The sequence below is a fragment of the Staurois parvus genome, unplaced genomic scaffold (assembly GCF_062004578.1).
Source record: "Staurois parvus isolate SC_StPar_1 unplaced genomic scaffold, SC_StPar_1.0 ptg000081l, whole genome shotgun sequence".
Classification (NCBI taxonomy): domain Eukaryota; kingdom Metazoa; phylum Chordata; class Amphibia; order Anura; family Ranidae; genus Staurois; species Staurois parvus.
The window spans coordinates 6,912,004-6,934,203 of record NW_028317877.1 but is presented as its reverse complement, the minus strand read 5'-3'; the positions used below and the strand labels follow the sequence as shown (position 1 = coordinate 6,934,203).

At 39.8% G+C, this 22,200-nt stretch overlaps 1 protein-coding gene across 4 annotated transcripts in view; it reads left to right on the top strand.

Moving 5' to 3' along the window:
- TIAM2 (TIAM Rac1 associated GEF 2) overlaps nt 1-22,200 on the top strand; it is a 386,278-nt gene that overhangs the window by 259,946 nt on the left and 104,132 nt on the right. For all 4 annotated transcript variants that reach the window (XM_089669764.1, XM_089669762.1, XM_089669765.1 and 1 more), the window contains 2 exons: nt 1,852-2,016; nt 20,605-20,709. In XM_089669764.1, the coding sequence (XP_089525890.1) occupies nt 1,852-2,016; nt 20,605-20,709 (270 nt within the window). The remainder of the gene's footprint in view (nt 1-1,851; nt 2,017-20,604; nt 20,710-22,200) is intronic.

Sequence of the window (22,200 nt, the reverse complement as noted above, 5' to 3'; positions counted from 1 at the left end):
GTTCCAGATTTTGTCTTCTTCAGTTTTGCTAAATTCTCCTTTTTGTGTTTTGGAACTAAAATCTTTTAAAAGGGATTTTCAAAGAAACTATATTTTTTATATGCATGGGATTTAATCATGTTCATTCATACTGTATCTAAAGCAAAAAATTGACAACTGTCTAATAGGGGATTTACCTTTAAGTAGATTGCCTCCCTTTCTGCTGCATCCCCTGGACAGGTAGTGAAGGGAAATCTGCCCAGCAGGACAGAGACAGAAAAAAAAAAAAACTGAAAAAGAATAAAAAAAAAAAACCCACTTTTGGGAAACTGCATATTCCTATGAATAGTGACTGACCTCCCTATTGTGTATCCTCCTGAGGAAGAAGGTACCAATGCCCGTGAAACGCGTAGAGGAAGAATATTGATGAAGAACAATATTTTATTATTATAATGGTTGAAACAGATGTTTAGGGGATCTATTACCCCATAGGTGGAGAATGTTTAATTATAGAGAGGAAGTTGACTATGCAGTCCTTTTTACATGTGTGTAGACCTTTATGTGTCTGATTTTAGCTTTTGTACAAATAAAAGTCATGAAGGGGTGTGTATTTAAACTTGGTATTGTGGTTTTCTCTGGGGCACCTCAAAAGTCCATGTGTGGTGAGGATACAAGGTTTTGGTCTTAAGAATTTGTGTTTTAAAGTTGATGCTTTTTTTGGGGGGGATACAGCATCAAACACAGTTACCTGTAATGGCGTGCTTTCCATACCTGCAGTTGGCTGCACCTGTTAAAATTCCTCCATTTATGCCACCTTCATAGACAGCCTGAGTAGCTGTCTTCTGGTGCTGTATGAGTTACCAGCAGCCACTGCTAGTGTAAATAGTTGCTCCACTTGCCTGCCTCCTTCTTCCCTTTCCACCATTCAGAGACCTCATACTATTATTCTCCCACAATGCATTGCATTCTGTGAATGGAGGAGGAGAGGATGAATGACAGATCTCCACCGCATTGAGGGAAAATAATAGTAGAAAGTCTGTGGATGGTGAAGGAGGCAGGCAAGTCACGCAACGTTTAACATTAAAGTACTTAAGGTGGACCTGGTATTAAATTATGAGAATTGCTAAACTGACAGCTCACCACCTCTGAATATAAAAGCACCCTGTCAGTCTTGGATAAAATGAGAAATAAAGCAAAAAATTGGATCTGATTTCTGTCCACTGCCTACTCAAAAGAGAACTCAAAGTAAATAATTTTTAACCTTTTGTTTGTAACTTTTGGGTAATGCTCAGAAAGCAAGGAACAATTCTACAGATCAACATAACACAGGAAAGGGCAGGCAAGAGACAAATGCACAGCAAAATCCAGGCAGGGCTGTAACCTGAAAGCAAGAAATGCAGATTAGAGAACCAAAGCACCACAAAGGATCAGAAGGAACATTCTGCTCAGGCACTGTTCCAGTGCAGTGAGTAATGCTTGCCGTCTGGTGTCATCACTGGCACACTCCAACATGCCTGTGCTGCTTTCTGTATATTAGCCAGCAGATGGCGCGGGGGCGCTTCTAGGATTGCTGCACTGTGCGAAAGTGAGAAACATGCCAGGGCTGCCAGCGGCCACATTAAAAAGACAACCGGCAGTTCCACACTGAGACAAATGGGGAGTCAGTGGCTCCTTACATGTTAACATTCTTGTTTGGCATGGAATATTTTTTGACTGTATGTTTAATCTGTTACAACAAGCGTTTGCGCCATTATTCCTGGTTTCATAGTGCCATCTACTGGGAAATACATTAAAATACCTTAGTGGATGATACTTTATTCTGTTTCATAGACATCACACACTGTAACTCTTAATCTCTTTTTTTCTTCTCAGCATGTGGATGAGTTGATGAATATCTATAGCTCAGTTCCAGAGGACACCCACAAAGAAAGTTCTTGGGAAATCCCTATATTCATCCATTTTTATGACAGCCACGATGTTACAGTTAACCTCAGACCGGAACACAGGGTAGAGGACATCCTAAATTTGGCTTGTAAAGTAAGTAGCTGAGCAGGTAACAGGCTACATATATATTAAACATTTGAGAATCCATTCTTTTTTTTTATCATCTGTACATTTAAAAGTTCTATTAATAGGATTTAAAAAAAAGAAAAACATTAAGCTATGTAAAGACTTAAGGTATGAATGTGTCTTTTCTCCCTTTATTATTTAAAGAAGCACATTCTCATGTGTCAGCTGGAATCTGCAAGAAATACAGAACTTTTTTTTATGATGTACTGCATATAGCAAATGTGATTCATAGTGATGATAATAATAGAACACTGCAATTATATTGGACAATAATAAATAGATTTCTACTCTAATAATAAATGTATTCATTCTATAGGTTTAACATTTTAGGATTTGCTATTTAAACTGAAATAAGCAGGATAGAAGGATTAATGAATGCACAGCACTGCTTATCCATGCATAGCTTATAGATAAAGTTACACAGATATATTGCTATAAACAGGGTAAGTAGTGTGTACCTAGTATGCACCTTGTACCAGCTATGTAGGTATAAGTTATAGTAAAACTCTACATTAGTATTTCAACCATATTTTGTGGATCTTTCTGTTGTGTAGCTCTTCTTACTTGTACAATAAATTAAGTTTGCTAAATGGTACACACGTAATAAAGTAAGTGAGCGCTAAAGGTTGTTGCAGCTGCTGAACACCAAAAGGCACCAAACAACCTCAAATAAACTAGATAAACAAAGGGTGCAGTGCTAAAAATCATATACACAGTAAATATAAGCAGCTATATGGTTAATCAATCTTGTGACTTCGTGTGCTCACTAGTTTCTATTACAACTATATGTAACACACCATAGTGCATAAATAAAGTGCAAAAAGAAAAACAGTTCACACATGTATTGAATATCCGTGTCACTACGCCGTGACTGTTCAATATTACATGTGAGTGTACAGTCCACAATATCCCAGTAGATGTGGTGCTAAAGAGATCACAAGGATCCTAGTAGTATATTTAAAAGGTGATGGTGTCCAAACTGATAAAAGACTGCGCACTCACCAGATGCAGAATCAGTATGCGCATGGAAGAGATAACCCCTTTTAAGGTAAACATGGGATTCCCTCTGAAGTATGGTCTGGTCTGCCGCTGTGTCTCTGCTCACTCAGTAAACAGGTATGGCACTCACTTCCTTAACACCAACCGCAACATCAGTAACAATGCCGTCCATGGCCGGAGGGGTTATCTCTTACATGCGCATACTGATTTTGCATCTGGTGAGTGCGCAGTCTTTTATCAGTTTCACCATCACCTTTTGAAATTACTAGGATCCTTGTGATCTCTTTAGCACCACATCTACTGGGATATTGTGGACTGTACACTCACATGTAATATTGAACAGTCACGGCGTAGTGACACGGATATTCAATACATGTGTGAACTGTTTTTCTTTTTGTACTTTATTATGCACTATGGTGTGTTACATATAGTTGTAATAGAAACTAGTGAGCACACGAAGTCACAAGATTGATTAACCATATATCTGCTTATATTTACTGTGTATATGATCTTTAGCACTGCACCCTTTGTTTATTAAGTTTGCTAAATGATTAGTATGCTTAGCATGAAGTATATGTAAACCCTCACCTTGCAAAACAACCCGTACAGTTAAAAACAGAAATGAAAGGTACAACGTCTTGTATGGATATAAAAATAAAAACAGGTATAAGTGATTACATATCCTCTGTTTTCAGCTGCATAGAGAGCTGGGAGGGGAGCAACAGCTGAACATCGGTCTTCAAAGTGAATTGCTGTGCATGAGCACACACGGGAGGGAGGTTCAGGACAAGTCTGATCATTGGAGGAGAGCACAGCAAGAGAACTGACCACGCTGTGATCTCATGCCTAGAGTGGTCGGTTTTTGATAGAAAAGCGGAGGGACTGCAGAAATACCAGGGGTTTCACACAAAGAGAACAGGATACTTTTTATATACAAGTACATGGTACAGCAGGCACATATAAGGAATATGAAATGCTTATTTATTTCAGGTATTTATAAAGAGCTATCAGTTTATGCAGCGCTTTACATATAAATTGTACATTCATATCAGTCCCTAACCCTCAAGGGGCGTACAATCTAAGGTTCCTAACTCACATTCATATATACACATACTAGGGCCAATTTAGACAGGATCCAATTAACCTACTAGCATGTCCTTGGAGTGTGGAAGGAAATTGGAGTACCTGAAGGAAACCAATGCAGGCACAGAGAGAACATGCAAACTCCAAGCAAGCGGTGCCATGTTTTTATACTATTTAGGTCAGATGACTTGTATGTTTTTACACAATTTTGCACTCCGTCCCTGTACTTTCTGTGTATTGAAAAGGTCTGATTGTTAAGCTAGTGCCGTCCACAAGATGGCAGACAAAATTCAGTTTCATTTTATGATATCTAGGATAGCTATTACTTGTTTAACAGTTTCAATTCAATTAATAGAATATAATTGCCTGTGCAGATGAAGAACATTGTAATTATGGCTTGAAATTCATGCATGCAAAGGTGAAATGAGATAGAACCTAAATGTCTTGTACATGGTCAAACTCAAGATTGAGCATTATGTTCATCTGGGTTTTTAACGAGGAACACTGGGGAGTGGGGTTTGCATTTAAACTGCCTCCTTAACAAAATTTCAATGCTATTTTACAGAAATCACAAACCTTTTATTGTGGAAACACGCATTTTTTGGGGTATCTTCAAGTATTTCCAAGTCATTCACTTTTTTGCATTTAAAAAGAAATTAAACTTTAATATGCATGTCGATGTACGTTGAATTTTTTATTTTTTTGCGGGCTTTGCTGCAATGCATAAACACACATATAAAAATGCTATTAATTGCACTTAACAACACTATTAACGAGATGCAGAACAGGTAACAGCATATCTGTGCGTTTCCTCATCTTATGAACGTGACTACAGGCAGTCCTGAGTTATACAGAAATAGATGAAAGAGAAACCTGGTATCCTGTGCTTCTCTAGAGACAAAACTATCTTTTTCTAGATTAGGTGTTCCTACATCAAGTAGATAATTTGCTGCATGAAAAAAAATCAAAACCAAAACACACACGTGTTCAAGATGCAGGGATGCTGGAATACACCTACCTCTACTCCCTCTTCTCCCCATCACCCTTAAATATTCCCAGTGAAGTGACTGACCTCAGGTGATACACAGAGATGAAACTAAGCATCCTACATAAGTTGTACCTGTTTATCGTTAGTCATCTTTCCTCTACACCCAAGTGCAGAACTAAGGCTGGCCATACATTATACAATTTTCTTACATTTTTCTGTCCAATTTCTGCCCAATTTCCTTTAGATTTACCTTCAACTATGTAGTGCAAGGGCCTGCCTAATTGGATACAATTGAAAGTGTTGTTTAGGTTTGACCTCATATTATATGGTTTTTGTTAATTCTAAAGCAAAATTCTCAAGAAAATTGTACAGTGTATGGCCAGCCTTAGGCTGGCCATACATTATACCATTTTCTTGATAATTTTGCTTTAGATTGACCAAAAACCATATAATAGGAGGTCAAACCCAAACAACACTTTCACTTTTTTCTAATTAGGCAGGCCCTTGCACTACATAGTTGAAGGTAAATCTAAAGGAATTTGGGCAGAAATTGGACAGAAAATTGGATAGTGTATGGCCAGTCTTACACAGGATCTCTCAGCTCTAAAAAGCAGGGAGTGGGGAGCTGAAGTTACATCAGTGGGGAGAGCTCTGATAGCTGATTGAAGGGAAGGGACCCCCCCTTCACACAGCTCACAAGAAGAGAGCTGAAGCTGTCAATCGCAGGCTGTGCCCATCCCTGTCACCATTTTTCTCTTGGTGTCATGAAAACTCATCAGAAGCGACTTGTGCTTACAGCAGAGGAAAAAGGCAACAGACAAAAATATCTGGATTGAGAGAAGCGCACACTATAGAGGGATATGCTTTGTTCATATTTCATATCAGAGGTTTACAACCACTTTAAAGTCTACTAGTGACAGTGCTGCTTGTAGTGCTTTGAGATACCATTTTAACAATATATAATAATAAACGAAAGTTTATAAATCTTTTGAAATATAAGGTAAATGTTCCAGAACAATATCTGTTATGTTTTTTTTAGCTATGGGCTGTTATTTCCAAATCTCTCCTTACAATTTAGGAGACCCTGTCTCCAAATAAAAAATGGAACTAAAAGTAGAGAAGAATCAAATATTTGAAATGCCTACTTGCAATCTTTTTCCTTTCCTTAAATGACTCTCCAATTACTTCCAATGTGCCTTTAAACTTGCTAAAAAATGTGTCTGCTCCAGAAAGAGTCATTTTACTAGCACAGCCCCCTCCCTCATTGCACATCATAGCCTCTCTACTGGGGATACAGTCAAAGGGATCAGAGATGCTTTAGCCCCTTGGCTTTGGCTCTTTAAGGCGCCGATAACTTTGCCAGCGCGCAGGGCCCACACTCTTAGCACATGTTTGTTCACATCAGGTATGCAAATATGCGGCATCTCAGCATCAAGGCCCAGCCTCTGAGAGGCCGCATATTTGCGTAGCACCAATGCCAAGGCGTTAAGCAGCAATGTCTGATTTTTTTTGAATGTGTACAAGGGTGGTGTTTACACGTATATAACAATAATATATGTAAATGCACATACATGATCCTATGGAAAGATTGTTGTTGAAACAAGTGGTTTGGGGATAGGTTCTCTTTGATCACTTCAGTGTAAAGTGCATCAAGACGTCCCAGTACTGCTGTTGATGCATCTTCTCATTTGAAAATAACACCTGATGGACTCTGGGAGTGCTGTGCTGTGATTTCTGCTTTAGATATATTGGTTGGACCCAGAAAGAAGGTTTTTTCTGTGTACAGCACGGGTGTCAAACTGGTGGCCCTCCAGCTGTTGCCAAACTACAAGTCTCATGAGGCATTGCAAGATTGACAATTCGAAGCATGACTCCCAAAGGTAGAGGTATGATGGGACTTGTAGGCCGCCAGTTTGACGTCCCTGGTGTACAGCATAATAAGATATGCATTTTTTATACCCCAGATTTATACCCCCTTTTGCAGCTTTTTCAATTATACTGGGAGTGTCTACCAGACTTAGGGCTGGTTCACACTATGCTCTGATCTGAATCGCTACGCGTTCTTCTGCAATTCATATGCGGGTCTATGAGGTGTGATTTCAAGCCCATTCATTTGAATGGACTGAAATCACACCATGCTAAAAGTAGTGTATGCATTACTTTTTTATAAATGCACAGCAACCACATTGCATGGCACTTTGTACCATGCGGTTTGGTACGGGCAAACGCAATGTGTTTGCGACCTGCACTAGGGGTGTCGTGAACTTTAACTGACACCTGCAGCACATTGCAAGGAATGCGGTGCGGGAATGTGGCTCTCCTGCTCTGCATTCTAGTGTAAACAAGCCCTAAGGTAACACCATTTTAGCCTACACCCTCATTGACCATTTCATAAATGTATTTAATTTTTTTATTTATTACAGGTACTTATATACCTCCATCAGTTTAGGCAGCGCTTTACATAAATATATTACATTCACATCAGTCCCTAACCCTCAAGGGTTGTACAATCTAAGGTTCCTAACTCACATTCATACATGCACATACTAAGGCCAATTAAGACAGGAGCCAATTAACTTACCAGCATGTCTTTGGAGTGTGGGAGGAAAAATGGGAGTACACGGAGGAAACTCAAGCAAGCACAGGGAGAACTCCAGGCAGGTGGTGCTATGGTTGGGATTTGAACCAACGACCCTAGTACTGCCAGGCAGAAGTGCTAACCATTTAGCCGCTGTGCTGCTAATAAATTAGAAGGATCCTCAAATAATACAATTTTTGCAGCATATGGAACAAACCCATTCTGCTGCATAAAAATGCCTACATTGAAACACTGAAATCCAAGCAAATGGCGAAATACTCTCTGTTTACTGATAAGTAGATTTGTATTTCTGTCTATGCAGTTCTGAGAGTTAGGCTTTGTTCATACAGGCGAGGTTTATGTTGCCCGCACAGGGTGCACAGGTGTACATTCCTGTGTAAGCAGTCTCGTTTATTTCAATTACCAGCCATGTGAGTACAGGTACACGCCCCTGAACACACACTGTCTATGTTGTACACGCCCCTGAACACACACTGTCTATGTTGTACACGCCCCTGAACACACACAGTCTATGTTGTACACGCCCCTGAACACACACTGTCTATGTTGTACACGCCCCTGAACACACATGGTCTATGTTTTACACGCCCCTGAACACACACTGTCTATGTTGTACATGCCCCTGAACACACACTGTCTATGTTGTACATGCCCCTGAACACACACTGTGTATGTTTGGGGTCGTGCACCTGTACCCGCATGGTTGTCAGATTGGGAGCAGTGGCTGTGTCTGTACAGCCAATGCACAATGTTAATATTTCCATCGCACACGTTCCTGAGTCAGGTTAACCGTGCAGCCACTGTGTCCCATTTGACATGAATGGGACCACCTGCATGGGGCATACACCTCTTCATCCTCTTGCAGGCAAACACAGCCCTTGCTCGAGTGTACGCTTTAAATGCAAGTGTGAATGAGGCCTTAGAAAGCTCTGTATCACAGAATACTTTCCGGCAGGGAAAGAGACCTGACTTTACTCTATTGCAGTTCAGTTACAATTAATGGTCTCTTCCTGGCCCCTACACTGTGATTGAACAGTAGAAGGGGAAGCAACAGACTGATGAGCTCATCCCACATGTCTCACTCTGCTTTCTCTACCTATCAGCATACTACTTGCACTGCAGCAGAGCTTATTGGCTTTGTGCTACTTCTCATTTAAAGAATACGGATATGCATTAATATCTTTCATAACTGTCTGGATTTCGGGTTTTAAAAAAATAATATAAAGATCTGAATACATACATATACACTGCTCAAAAAATTAAAGGTACACTTTGAAAACACATCAGATCTCAATGGGGAAAAATATCATGCTGGATATCTATACTGATATGGACTGAGTAAAGTGTTAGGAACGTAAGGATGCTCCATTGTTTGATGGAAATGAAAATTATAAACCTACAGAGGAATGAATTCAGAGACAGCCCGAAAATCAAAGTGAACAAATGATGCAGCAGACTAGCCCATTTTGCTGAAATTTCTTTGCAGCAACTCAAAATGGTACTCAGTAGTTTTGTATGGCCCCCACGTGCTTGTATACATGGCTGACGATGTCAGGGCATGCTCCTAATGAGATGATGGATGGTATCCTGGGGTATTTCCTCCCAGATCTGGACCAGGGCATCACTGAGCTCCTAGACAGTCTGAGGTGCAACCTGGCGGTGTACGATGGACCAAAACATGATATCCCAGAGGTGTTCTATTGGATTTAGGTCAGGCGAGTGTGGGTGCCTTTAATTGGTATCAATTCCTTCATCCTCCAGGAACTGCCCGCATACTCTCACCACATGAGGCCGGGCATTGTCACGCACCAGGAGGAACCCAGGATCCACTGCACCAGTGTAGGGTCTAACAATGGGTCCAAGGATTTCATCCTGATACCAAATGGCAGTCGGTGCCTGTAGAGGTCTGTGCATCCCTCCATGGACATACCTCCGAAGACCATCACAGACCCACCACCAAAACAGTCATGCTGAACGATGTTACAGGCAATATAACATTCTCCACGGCTTCTCCAGACCCTTTCACGTCTGTTACATGTGCTCAGGGTGAACCTGCCCTCATCTATGAAAAGCACAGGGTGTTAGTGGCGGACCTGACAATTCTGGTGTTCAATGACAAATACCAATTGAGCTCTGTGGTGCCGGGCAGGGAGCACAGGGCCCACTAGAGGACATCTGGCCCTTAGGCCACCCTCATGAAGTCTGTTTATGATTGTTTGTTCAGAGACATTCACACCAGTTGCCTGCTGGAGGTCATTTTGTAGGGCTCTGGCATTCCTTATTCTGTTCCTCCTTGCACAAAGTAGAGTAGATACCGGTCCTGCTGATGAGTTAAGGACCTTCTACGGCCCTGTCCAGCTCTTCTAGAGTAACTGTCTGTCTCCTGGAATCTCCTCCATGCTCTTGAGACTGTGCTGTGAGACACAGCAAACCTTCTGGCAATGGCACGTGCTGATGTGCCATCCTGGAGGAGTTGGACTGCCTGTGCTACCTCTGTAGTGCAACCTCTGTAGGGTCCAGGTATCGCCTCATGCTATTAGTAGTTATACTGACCCTAGCCAAATGCAAAACTAGTGAAAAACAGTCAGAAAAGATGAGTAGGGAAAAATTTTTCAGTGGCCTCCTGTTTTGGGAGTCGTCTCATTGTTGCCCATCTAGTGCACCTGTTGTTAATTTCATAAACACCAAAGCAGCTGAAACTGATTAACAACCCCCTCTTCCACTTAACTGACCAGATCAATATCTCAAGTGTTTAATTGACTTGATGCTATACTCTGATTAAAACGTATTCCGGTAATTTTTTTGAGCAGTGTATTTGGAAGCAAGGTATGCATATACATTACACCACCTGTGGTTTTGCACGCCTAAATGCCTTGTTGTTTAAAATTACCAGCTTATTTCATTGTGCAGTAATTATGCTTGCTTATTGTACGATGACATCATCCTGCTCAGTCTGTGAAATTACTTTATTGCGTCTGCTATTTTTGTGCGCAGAATTTGTAGATCTGTGTAAGCTCACATTGACTACATCCTACAAAATATGGATAGGAAAAGAGAGTGGCAAACAATGAATTGTTATTGTTAGCAGTCACTGACTGTGTCTGTGTTACATCTGTGCAGCAATGTAGTAGTAACTGTTTGATTTAAACATTTTTCTTTTTTTGTCTTTTGTTTTCTGTGCTTGAAAGTTTATCATAAGCGGTGTGTATTGCTGCCTCCTTTCTTCTACATCTTTCCTGGTTCTTTTTCCTCCTTACATTTTCTTACTGCTCTGGTGAGTGCAAGGAATCCTTATTCATTTTGCACGCTGTACAATAGTTCTTTACAGGTTTAAAAATTTTACTATCTTTGATGCACGACTGTTAATTTTCTTTGATGTAGGATGCCCTAAACTGCCCTATATCTAGTGAGGCATTAAAAAAATAAGGTAAATGGAGTTAAATCAAGGCTTATATAAAAACTAAATCATTATATAAAATGAATCTAAATCTAATATAAACAAAATGTAATAAAAACCAAATATTAACTAGGTAGCCTACGACATAGCTATGTGTCTAGCACTGTGTTCCCTTTTGTCATATAAGACTTCTAATTAGAAATCTATTTGCAGCTACTCTAATTCTTAAAGTAATTATCAGAAAGTACCCATCACATAACGCCAATTATTTAATGAAAATCATGTAAGAATATTTCAGTACTTACATATTCTTAACAAGCAGCAAATGCACTTTAAAAAGCCCTCACAGACATCTGTAAGCTGCATGTACCGTGGATCCATTAATTTTCAAAAGTTACAGAAGAAGCACAGAGGTCATTCCACAGTTGTTCATTAAATAAATCAGTTCCTCCCTTACCTCTAGCAGCAGCCTTCTGATCTCTAGTGTACACTCACCTGCCACTTTATTAGGTACACCTGTTCAATTGCTGTGTAACACAAATTGCTAATCAGCCAATCACATGGCAGCAACTCAATGCATTTACAGTTGCAAGAAAAAGTATGTGAACCCCTTGGGATTACGTGGAGTTTTGCATGAATTGGGCATAAAATGTGCTCTGAACGTCATCTAAGTCACAACAATAGAAGAACACAGTCTGCTGAACATAATACTACACAAACATTAGATGTTGCCATGGTTTAATTGCACATAACATGTAAACATTCACAGTGCAGGGAGGGAAAAGTATGTGAACCTTTGGAATTAATAACTGGTTGACCCTCCTTTGGCAGCAATAACCTCAACCAAATGTTTCCTGTAGTTGCAGATCAGACCTGCACAACGATCTGGAGTAATTTTGGACCACTCCTCTTGACAAAACTATTTCAGTGTAGCAATATTCTTGGGATGTCTGGTGTGAATCGCTCTCTTAAGGTCATGCCACAGCATTTCAATCGGGTTGAGGTCAGGACTCTGACTGGACCACTCCAGAAGGCGTATTCTGTGCTGTTGCAGCCATTGTTTTGTTGAATTACCTGTATGCTTTGGGTCATTGTCCTGTTGCATCACCCATCCTCTGCGGAGCTTCAGTTGGCGGACAGATGGTCGTATGTTTTCCTGCAAAATGTCTTGATAAACTCTGGAATTCATTTTCCCATCAATGACAACAATCCGTCCAGGCCCTGAGGCAGCAAAGCAGCCCCAAACCATGATGCTCCCTCCTCCATGTTTTACAGTGGGGATGAGGTTTTGATGTTGGTGTGCTGTGCCTTTTTTTCTCCACACATAGTGTTGTGTGTTCTTCCCAAACAACTCAATCTTGGTTTCATCTGTGCATAGTATATTTTGCCAGTAGTGCTGTGGACAGGGGCGGACTGACCATTTGGAAACTCAGGCACTGCCCGAGGGCCCGGGGTCAGTAGGGGGCCCCATGAGATGCCCCTGGTACCTTTTTTAATAGGCTTTTTTGAGTTTGGGCAAGGACACAGGGGCCCCATGAACCCTTATTGCCCGGGGGCCCCATGAGTTGTCAGTCCGCCCATGGCTGTGGAACATCCAGGTGCTCTTTTGCAAACTTCAAACGTGCTGCAATATTCTTTTTGGATAGCAATGGCTTCCTCCGTGGTGTCCCCCCATGTACTCCATTCTTGTTTAATGTTTTCCTTATTGTAGATGTGTCAACAAAAATGTTAGCATGTGCCAGAGATTTTTGTAGGTCTTTAGCTGACACTCTGGGATTCTTCTTTACCTCATGCAGCATTCTGCGCTGTGCTCTTGCAGTCATTTTTACAGGACGACCACACCTAGGGAGAGCAGCAACAGTGGTAAACTTTCTCCATTTGTAGACAGTCTGTCTTACCGTGGACACATGAACATCAAGGCTTTTGGAGATACTTTTGTAACCCTTTCCAGCTTCATGCAAGTCAACAATTCTTGATCGTAGGTCTTCTGAGAGCTCTTTTCTGTGAGGCATGGTTCACATCAGACAGTGCTTCTTGAAACCAGTAAACCCAAAACAGGTTTGTGTTTTTTTAAGGGCAGGACAGCTGTCAGCAACACATCTGATATCATCACACTGATTGGAGTCAAGGTTGGCTCACTCCTGGCTCCAATTAGCTCTGGGAGAAGTCATTGAGCTAGGGCCTCACATACTTTTCCCTCCCTGCACTGTGAATGTTTACATGTTATGTGCAATTAAACCATGGCAACATCTAATGTTTGTGTAGTATTATGTTCAGCAGACTGTGTTCTTCTATTGTTGTGACTTAGATGACGTTCAGAGCACATTTTATGCCCAATTCATGCAAAACTCCACGTAATCCCAAGGGGTTCACATACTTTTTCTTGCAACTGTAGGCATCTAGACGTGGTGAAGACGACTTGCTGAAGTTCAAACCGAGCATTAGAATGGGAAAGAAAGGGGATTTAAGTGACTTTGAATGTAGCATGGTTGTTGGTGCCAGAAGGGCTGGATTGAATATTTCCAAAACTGCTAATCTACTGGGATTTTCATGCACAACCATTTCTAGGGTTTACAGAGAATGGTCCAAAAAAGAGTTGATGTCAAAGACCAGAGGAGAATGGGCAGACTGGTTGCTGCGACATTCAGATGATAGGGTCAGAATTTGGTGTAAACAACATGAAAGCATGGATCCATCCTGCTTTGTATTAACAGTTCAGGCTGGTGGTGGTAGTGTAATGATGTGGGAGATATTTTCTTGGCACTAGCAAGGAGTACCTGTGAGTGTAAATAGAGTGTAGGTGCACTGAGAGGTGAAACAGGGTGAGCTGAGTTGCCGAGAGAACAGCTTCATTACCTCTGCTATGATGTTTGTGGATGCATTGTTCCACATTGTCTTCAGCTATGTATATCAATGGAGACTTTTTTTAAAATCCATTTACTAATCATACATTACAGGACACAGAATCTCAGTCTTAGACAAATGGTTATACACCTGCCTTCTGGAGTTTGGATGCTGGTAAAGCAGACTTATCTCATAAAGAATCCTTCCTAGAGTTTTGCAGGGATAAAGTTGTCTTGGGGTCCAAGGCAATTTTCTCATTTCACATTCCTTCTCTATTTTATGCTTTAACAAAACATTCCAGTGTCTGGATGTGTTCTATGCAGTGCAAGTTTACCTTTCAGCCACAAGTTCTTTTAGGTAATCAAATGTTCTTATTGTCACTCCTGAGGGACCCCCTGCCTCTCATTCCATTATTTGCAGGCAGATTAGACAAATCATCCTTTCAGTCTATATCCTTAAGGATAAGGTTTCACCCTTCCTGCAAAGACACAACCTCTTTCCCAGATTTTCAGGGCTGCCACCTAGTCACATGCTCATTAAGCTTTATTAGGTGGAAGTTCAGGCCCCATGGAATTACAATTTTGGCCATAAAGTACTTCATGTTGCTTGCTGAGTTTTATTTAGCATTTCTTTTGACTTGTTTGTTTTGTGGGACTATTAGCCTTTGTTTACAGTTTTCCCATCTCTCAGTTGGGCTGCTTTTATACATCCCATTAAAGAATAGGATTCAGGGGTTCCCTTTAAAATCTTTTTCTTGAAGTTCATTACAGGACACAGGTCTCTCCACTTTTTTCTTTATTGATTTCTATTATTGCTTGCTAAAAATGCTAAGACTTGCTAGGAGTGGGAGGTGTTATACAAAGCTGTTCTTACAGCTTCATGTTTCCAATGACCATCTCCTGAAGGCAACTGCATAACCCTTGGTTTAAGACTGAGATCCTGTGTCCAAAAATGTAAAATTCCTAATTTACTGTTTGATAAGAATATGTAAATTGTTGACTGTCCATACCCTGGCCACAGGGTCAGTTTGAGGTGCTCCCAAACAGTGGATGACAGTCTGTATTAGGAGACAATCTGTCTATGAGGGACGGGAGTAGGAAGAGATTAGGCATGTTAGGCAGCCCATAGATTCGTCCTTTTTTTCTTCTTACAACCAGCGGGTTAAACAAAAAATTACCCAATCCCCCATCCACACATTTGAGATGGATTGGGGGGGGGATCCTTCCTGCTGACCTATTGTATTCTGACACTGGGGAGATTTCCCAGCCATCACAAAATACTGATCAGCACTGCCAGCCATAGATCTGAATACACTGGTTCCTGCTGAACTGGCCGAATTTAGATCCATGTTTGGTCAGCTTGTTTTCCCCCCAATAAGCTGAAAGCAGAGGTTTCTACTGTGTGCTTCCTCCCACAGACTTAATGCAGTCACATGATGCAACCATTTGTGTTTAGGGTTCTATGATCAACATATTTGCTTGAGGGCATCTAGCTCATGCCTGCATTTCCAACTACCCTCTAATGTCTATAGCAGCCCAGAGCATATGGAATTCCTATTATAACAAAAAAGACTTACAGGTGACTATCATTAACAAAAGGAAAATAATTCAAGGGGGCTGATTTTCCATTTCCGTCTGCTGAAACTTTATGTGCTATGGTTTCTAGGGAGTTTGTGCAGCAAACAGTAAACATTAAATTTAAATATTGAGTGTTAAAAGTATCCACTGAGAGTCTGGTCATTTATTTGTGTATGACCAACTATAGATTAGGGTCATCCTATGATAGAAAAAATTGGTTATAATTTTTGTCTGAAAGATCTGTCTGAACTGAGAGTGCAGTGAATTATGCTTCTCTTGGCCATATGCTGCTTTGCCCAAGTGCCTAGATGTATTTCTAACTCACTCTGCCGGTCAGAGTGTATAATATACAATGCATTCAGAAGGTATTCAGACCCCCTTCACTTTTTTCAATTTTGTTATGTTACAGTCTGATACTACAGTTTTTTAAATTCATTTTTACCTCATTAATCTACACTCGGTACCCCATAATGACAAAGTGAAAACAGGATTTTAGAAATGTTTGACCCTTTACAGACTCTTTACAATAACACTTGAAATTTGGCTCAGGTGCCTCCCGTTTCTCTTGATTGTTGCTGAAATGTTTCTATACCTTGATTGGAGTCAACCTGCGGTAAATTAAATTGATTGGACAGGATTTGGAAAGGCACACACCTTTCTATAAAAGACCTCACAGCTGACAATGCATACTGTATCAGAGCATGAGGTTAAAAAAAACTGCCTGCAGAGCTCAGTGACAGGATTATTGCAAGGCACAAATTTGGGGAAGGCTTTCTGCCACACTGAAGGTTCCCATGAGCACAGTGGCCTTCATAATTCTCAAATGGAAGAAGCTTGGCAAAACAAGGACTCTTCCAAAAGCTGGTGGCCTGGCCAAACTGAGCAGTTGGGGTAGAAGGGAATTAGTAAGAGAGGTGACCAAGAACCCGATGGTTAGTTTGACTGAGCTCCAGAGATCCCGTGTGGAGATGGGACAAAGTTCCAGGAGGACAGCCTTCACTACAGCCCTCCGCTGATCTGGGCTTTATGACCGAGTGGCTAGGTGGAAGCCTCTCCTCCGTGTAAAACATATAAAAGCCTGCTTGAAGTTTGGAAAAAAGATTTGTGAAGTTCTTTTGGCTTCATGGCTTTTGTTCTGATACAATATGCATTGTCAGCTGTAAAGCCTTTTATAAAGAGGTGTTTGCCTTTCTAAATTATATCCAATCAATGTAATTTACCACAGGTGTTGTTGCAAAGGGTCTGAAAAATTATGCCAATGTGATATTTCCATTTTTCCTTTTTCATAAATTTGCAAACATTTCTAAAATGTTGTTTTCACTTTGCCATTATGGGGTACTGAGTGTAAATTAATGAGAAAAAAAGGAATGTAAACAATTGTATCAGGCTGCAATGCAACAAAATTGAAAAAAGTAAAAAAGTAAAGGGGGTCTGAATACGTTCTGAATGCACTATATGTACTTACTCCATTAAGTTTCAATGGTCCCAGTTTACATGGGTGCTCACGTCTGTCTTTCCTGGTTATAACATGTTCTGAATCTAACCACATTAGAAGCCTGGATCCTCCCACTGTCTTGAGGCTGGTTATTCCCGCATACACTCCGGATGCTGTTTGCTAATGCTATACTTAAAATTGTAGTATGTATATCGCCTTTTGAGTTTTAACATCATAAAGAACTAATCTGGAGGGTCACTGTGAGATCTGTGTGCCATTTACCTTTGGCACTAAATATTTCAGGATAGTTAAAGAGCAAATCATCATCACCCTTCACCCATATTGCTTTATTAGTTGGATTGTATAGTTAGTTGTACCGGCATTCACAGATCATTTAACACAAATGTTAATTCTGAAAATTAAAAAAAAAACTAATTTTTTTGGGTTAGAGTCATATGGCTGAATTACCTGTGCAAGATAAAGTGGGATGCCAGTGAAAAAATGTTCTTGTTATGATCACCATACTTTATAATACAAATTTTTTAATGTTCATTTATAATTATTTGAATTACAACCAGCTCTGGTACTTGTATACCCTTTCTGGACCAGAGAAATGTTTACAATGTATCTGTTTATTCAGTAATAACTCTGCCATTAAGATGACAAAGTAATGCATATTTTTTATGGAGAGTGCAAACAAGTTCCTTTTGGTGATACTGTTTTGCAAAAATTTATTTTTATCCAACCTATGGACAAAAGACACAAAGAAAACTGAAATAATGAAAACAAAACCCTTTTTCTATTTTGACAAGTGTTAGTTAAAAAATGGTGTTATTATAGATAAAAGTATACATTTTCTCCCATTTATAACACTAAAATTACGATTCTGGTACAAAGCATTGCAGAGTTGCTGTATTTACAAATAAAATACATTTTTTTTTGTTCTTTTACAAATTTACTCATTTTTGTAGAACAGTAAAAAAAATGATAAGCAAAACAAATAAAAATAAGTAGAAAAATAATAGTTATGGGGGAGGAATTAATTAGGTTTGGGTAGGGTTTAATTGGTTAATAAGGTGTTAACTAGGAACACATTTTAATTAAAAAACTTTTTTTTTTTTTTTAACTTGAAAGGTTACTTTAACTGATATCATACACAGATCAAAGTTCACCCTTCTTTGACTGAAAGAGAGTAAATACAAATGATTAAATAAAAATAATGTTACAGCTCTGTTTTCGACAGCAGCAGCTACAGACATTGTTGCATTACTCAGAACGTCCCTGCTGTCATTTGACAGCCAAAAATTACCAATAAGCAAGACAGGAAGATCACCAGCAGAGGCAGAGGGACAACGACATGATACGTACACTCTGTGTACTTTGGGTTCATGTAGCACACCTAAGGTCCAAAATTGGTTGAATAGGGCCCATTCCTACATCGTAAACTACTTTAGAATGCTAAGATAAGTGATTGCATGTTGTATACTTGCGTGTTCTTATACTTACTTTATGCTACTAAATTATTAATTATTTCATTGGAATTTTGAAAGACCTACAAGAGATTCACATTTTGGTCAAATCTGTGCTATAATCATTGCATGTGCAATCTATTCCTGCATGCTGTTTTAAAGATGAATGCATTATCTAAGGTATCCAGAGCTTGAAAAAAATCCCCTAATAAATGTACCATTTTGACTGCTTTTTGGCAAAAAATGTCATAACTTTTTGTGTGTTTGTGTGTATACCATGCTTTCTATGTGTTTGCGTTTTGTGCATTTTGATGTGCTTTATATGTATAAACACTATTTCTTTAGAGGCAAAACAATACATTTGTATCCTAAAACATTTGCATATTAAGTATACTTAAAGTAAAAAAAAAACCCACATCACTGTATTAAAATGATAGGCTCAATCTCTTTGTTTAATACAGTTGCAAGAAAAAGTATGTGAACCCCTTGGGATTACGTGGAGTTTTGCATGAATTGGGCATAAAATGTGCTCTGAATGTCATCTAAGTCTCAACAATAGAAGAACACAGTCTGCTGAACATAATACTACACAAACATTAGATGTTGCCATGGTTTAATTGCACATAACATGTAAACATTCACAGTACAGGGAGGAAAAAGTATGTGAACCTTTGGACTTAATAACTGGCTGACCCTCCTTTGGCAGCAATAACCTCAACCAAACGTTTCCTGTAGTTGCAGATTGGACCTGCACAACGATCTGGAGTCATTTTGGATCACTCCTCTTGACAAAACTATTTCAGTGTAGCAATATTCTTGGGATGTCTGGTGTGAATCGCTCTCTTAAGGTCATGCCACAGCATTTCAATCGGGTTGAGGTCAGGACTCTGACTGGGCCACTCCAGAAGGCGTATTCTGTGCTGTTGCAGCCATTGTTTTGTTGAATTACTTGTATGCTTTGGGTCATTGTCCTGTTGCATCACCCATCCTCTGCGGAGCTTCAGTTGGCGGACAGATGGTCGTACTTTTTCCTGCAAAATGTCTTGATAAACTCTGGAATTCATTTTCCCATCAATGAAAACAATCCGTCCAGACCCTGAGGCAGCAAAGCAGCCCCAAACCATGATGCTCCCTCCGCCATGTTTTACAGTGGGGATGAGGTTTTGATGTTGGTGTGCTGTGCCTTTTTTTCTCCACACATAGTGTTGTGTGTTCTTCCCAAAGAACTCAATCTTGGTTTCATCTGTCCACAGTATATTTTGCCAGTAGTGCTGTGGAACATCCAGGTGCTCTTTTGCAAACTTCAAACGTGCTGCAATATTCTTTTTGGACAGCAATGGCTTCCTCCGTGGTGTCCTCCCATGTACTCCATTCTTGTTTAATGTTTTCCTTATTGTAGATGTGTCAACAAAAATGTTAGCATGTGCCAGAGATTTCTGTAGGTCTTTAGCTGACACTCTGGGATTCTTCTTACCTCATGCAGCATTCTGCGCTGTGCTCTTGTAGTCATTTTTACAGGACAACCACGCCTAGGGAGAGTAGCAACAGTGCTAAACTTTCTCCATTTGTAGACAGTCTGTCTTACCGTGGACACATGAACATCAAGGCTTTTGGAGATACTTTTGTAACCCTTTCCAGCTTCATGCAAGTCAACAATTCTTGATCGTAGGTCTTCTGAGAGCTCTTTTCTGCGAGGCATGGTTCACATCAGACAGTGCTTCTTGAAACCAGTAAACCCAAAACAGGTGTGTGTTTTTTAAAGGCAGGACAGCTGTCAGAAACACATCCAAGATCATCACACGGATTGGCGTCAAGGTTGGCTCACTCCTGGCTCCAATTAGCTCTGGGAGAAGTCATTAAGCTAGGGCCTCACATACTTTTTCCTCCCTGCACTGTGAATGTTTACATGTTATGTGCAATTAAACCATGGCAACATCTAATGTTTGTGCAGTATTATGTTCAGCAGACTGTGTTCTTCTATTGTTGTGACTTAGATGACGTTCAGAGCACATTTTATGCCCAATTCATGCAAAACTCCACGTAATCCCAAGGGGTTCACATACTTTTTCTTGCAACTGTATTACAGGCCCTTAGTATACTACATACAGTATATTCATTACTTATACCAGAATGGCAGCTTTTCTGACTCTTGTTTTTGATATAGGTGCGGCAACTGGACCCCAGTTTTTTTGCTTTGCATTTGCGAAAAAATGTGGATGAGAATATTGAATATTACTTACCTTCTCCAGTGGACTACATGCAAGACCAGGTATTGATAATTTTATGATTGAATACTAGTTGATATTTTCTTTTTTACATATGGTCTGTCTGTATTGTATTGTGCACTCTTAGGCTGATGTCAGATGAGTGATCAGGATCACTAAGAGACTGCCTGCCTTTCCCTATGGAATTGCTCCCCTGCTTTCTGGGGCAGAGATGTCTAACAGATTTGGAGTGTTTTTGCAAGGAAGAGTGGGCAAATATTGCCAAGATGTTGTCAATATGTGCCATGCTGATTCTGATGCTGAGACTCATACCCAAAAAGACTGAGTGCTGTAATAAAATCAAAAGATGCTTCAAGAAAGTATTAGTTTAGGGTGTGCACACTTATGCAACCGCATTATTTTAGTTTTTTATGTTTGCTTCCCTCCACCTAAAAGATTTCAGTTTGTTTTTCAATTGGGTTGTACAGTTTATAGGTCACATTAAAGGTGGAAAATATTCTGAAATTATTTATCTTTGTCTCATTTTTTTGACAGAAACCTGACATTTTAACAGGAGTGCGTAGACTTTTTATATCCATTGTAATTGTAGTAATCCTTGCTGGGGTTCCCACATATAATCTCAGTGCAGGTGAATTTGCAAGTGTGATGTACCCTTATTTTTATCTAATCCTGTGAATAATACACTTCCTGGCCTTAGGCATTTATGTTTGCTCTCATCACTCTATCTCTTTATGCAGAGCCATGGTTGTCACCCAGGCAGAACCTCAAGCTTCTTTTCTTCTCCAGTTAGTAGTTGACATAAGAAAGATAAGATTTTTTTTGTGCTTTCAGTTCAGCTCAGCTTGTAGGAAGTGACAAGGACACTAGCAAGTCAAAATGTTCAGGGTAAAAAAAAAGAAAACTAATGCAGCAACCATATCTAAGGATTAGAAGGGTGCAATATATTAAAATTTTGTTCTTGGGCTTAGATACACCTTCACTTTGCTATAACGAGGTAAGGAGTATATCACTGCACATGAAATGCATTCATCTGGGGTCGCAAAGGATTGCGGTAAATGGCAGTGGTTTAGTAAACACTGCAGTAATATTTTAATATTATTTAAATTATAAGTGCATTACTTGGCCTGTTAAGAATATATATATATATATATATTGCTCAGTATAAATGAGTACACCCCAACAGCTTTGTCAGAATATTTCTATTTTCAACATTTATATTTCAACATTTTCTATGGGGTACTGTACTACAAAATACTCCCACAAATGGGGGCCATTGATTGCAAACACTATTTGTTAATTTGCACACACAAGAAAGTATTTTCCTAACATGCATTCGAGACCATGTTGCAAAAATGAATACACCCCAGTGAAAAGTCTAAAGCTAAATTTTAGACAACAAAATCCTAATGAACAAGAATTCAACTACAGATGAGTCTAATTATTCATTAAACAGGTGTCCAGGAGTCAGCTGATTATAAAAGGACGTTACTTAACAAAGAAAACCCCTTCCCATTTCATGCTGCCAGCAGTGGCAC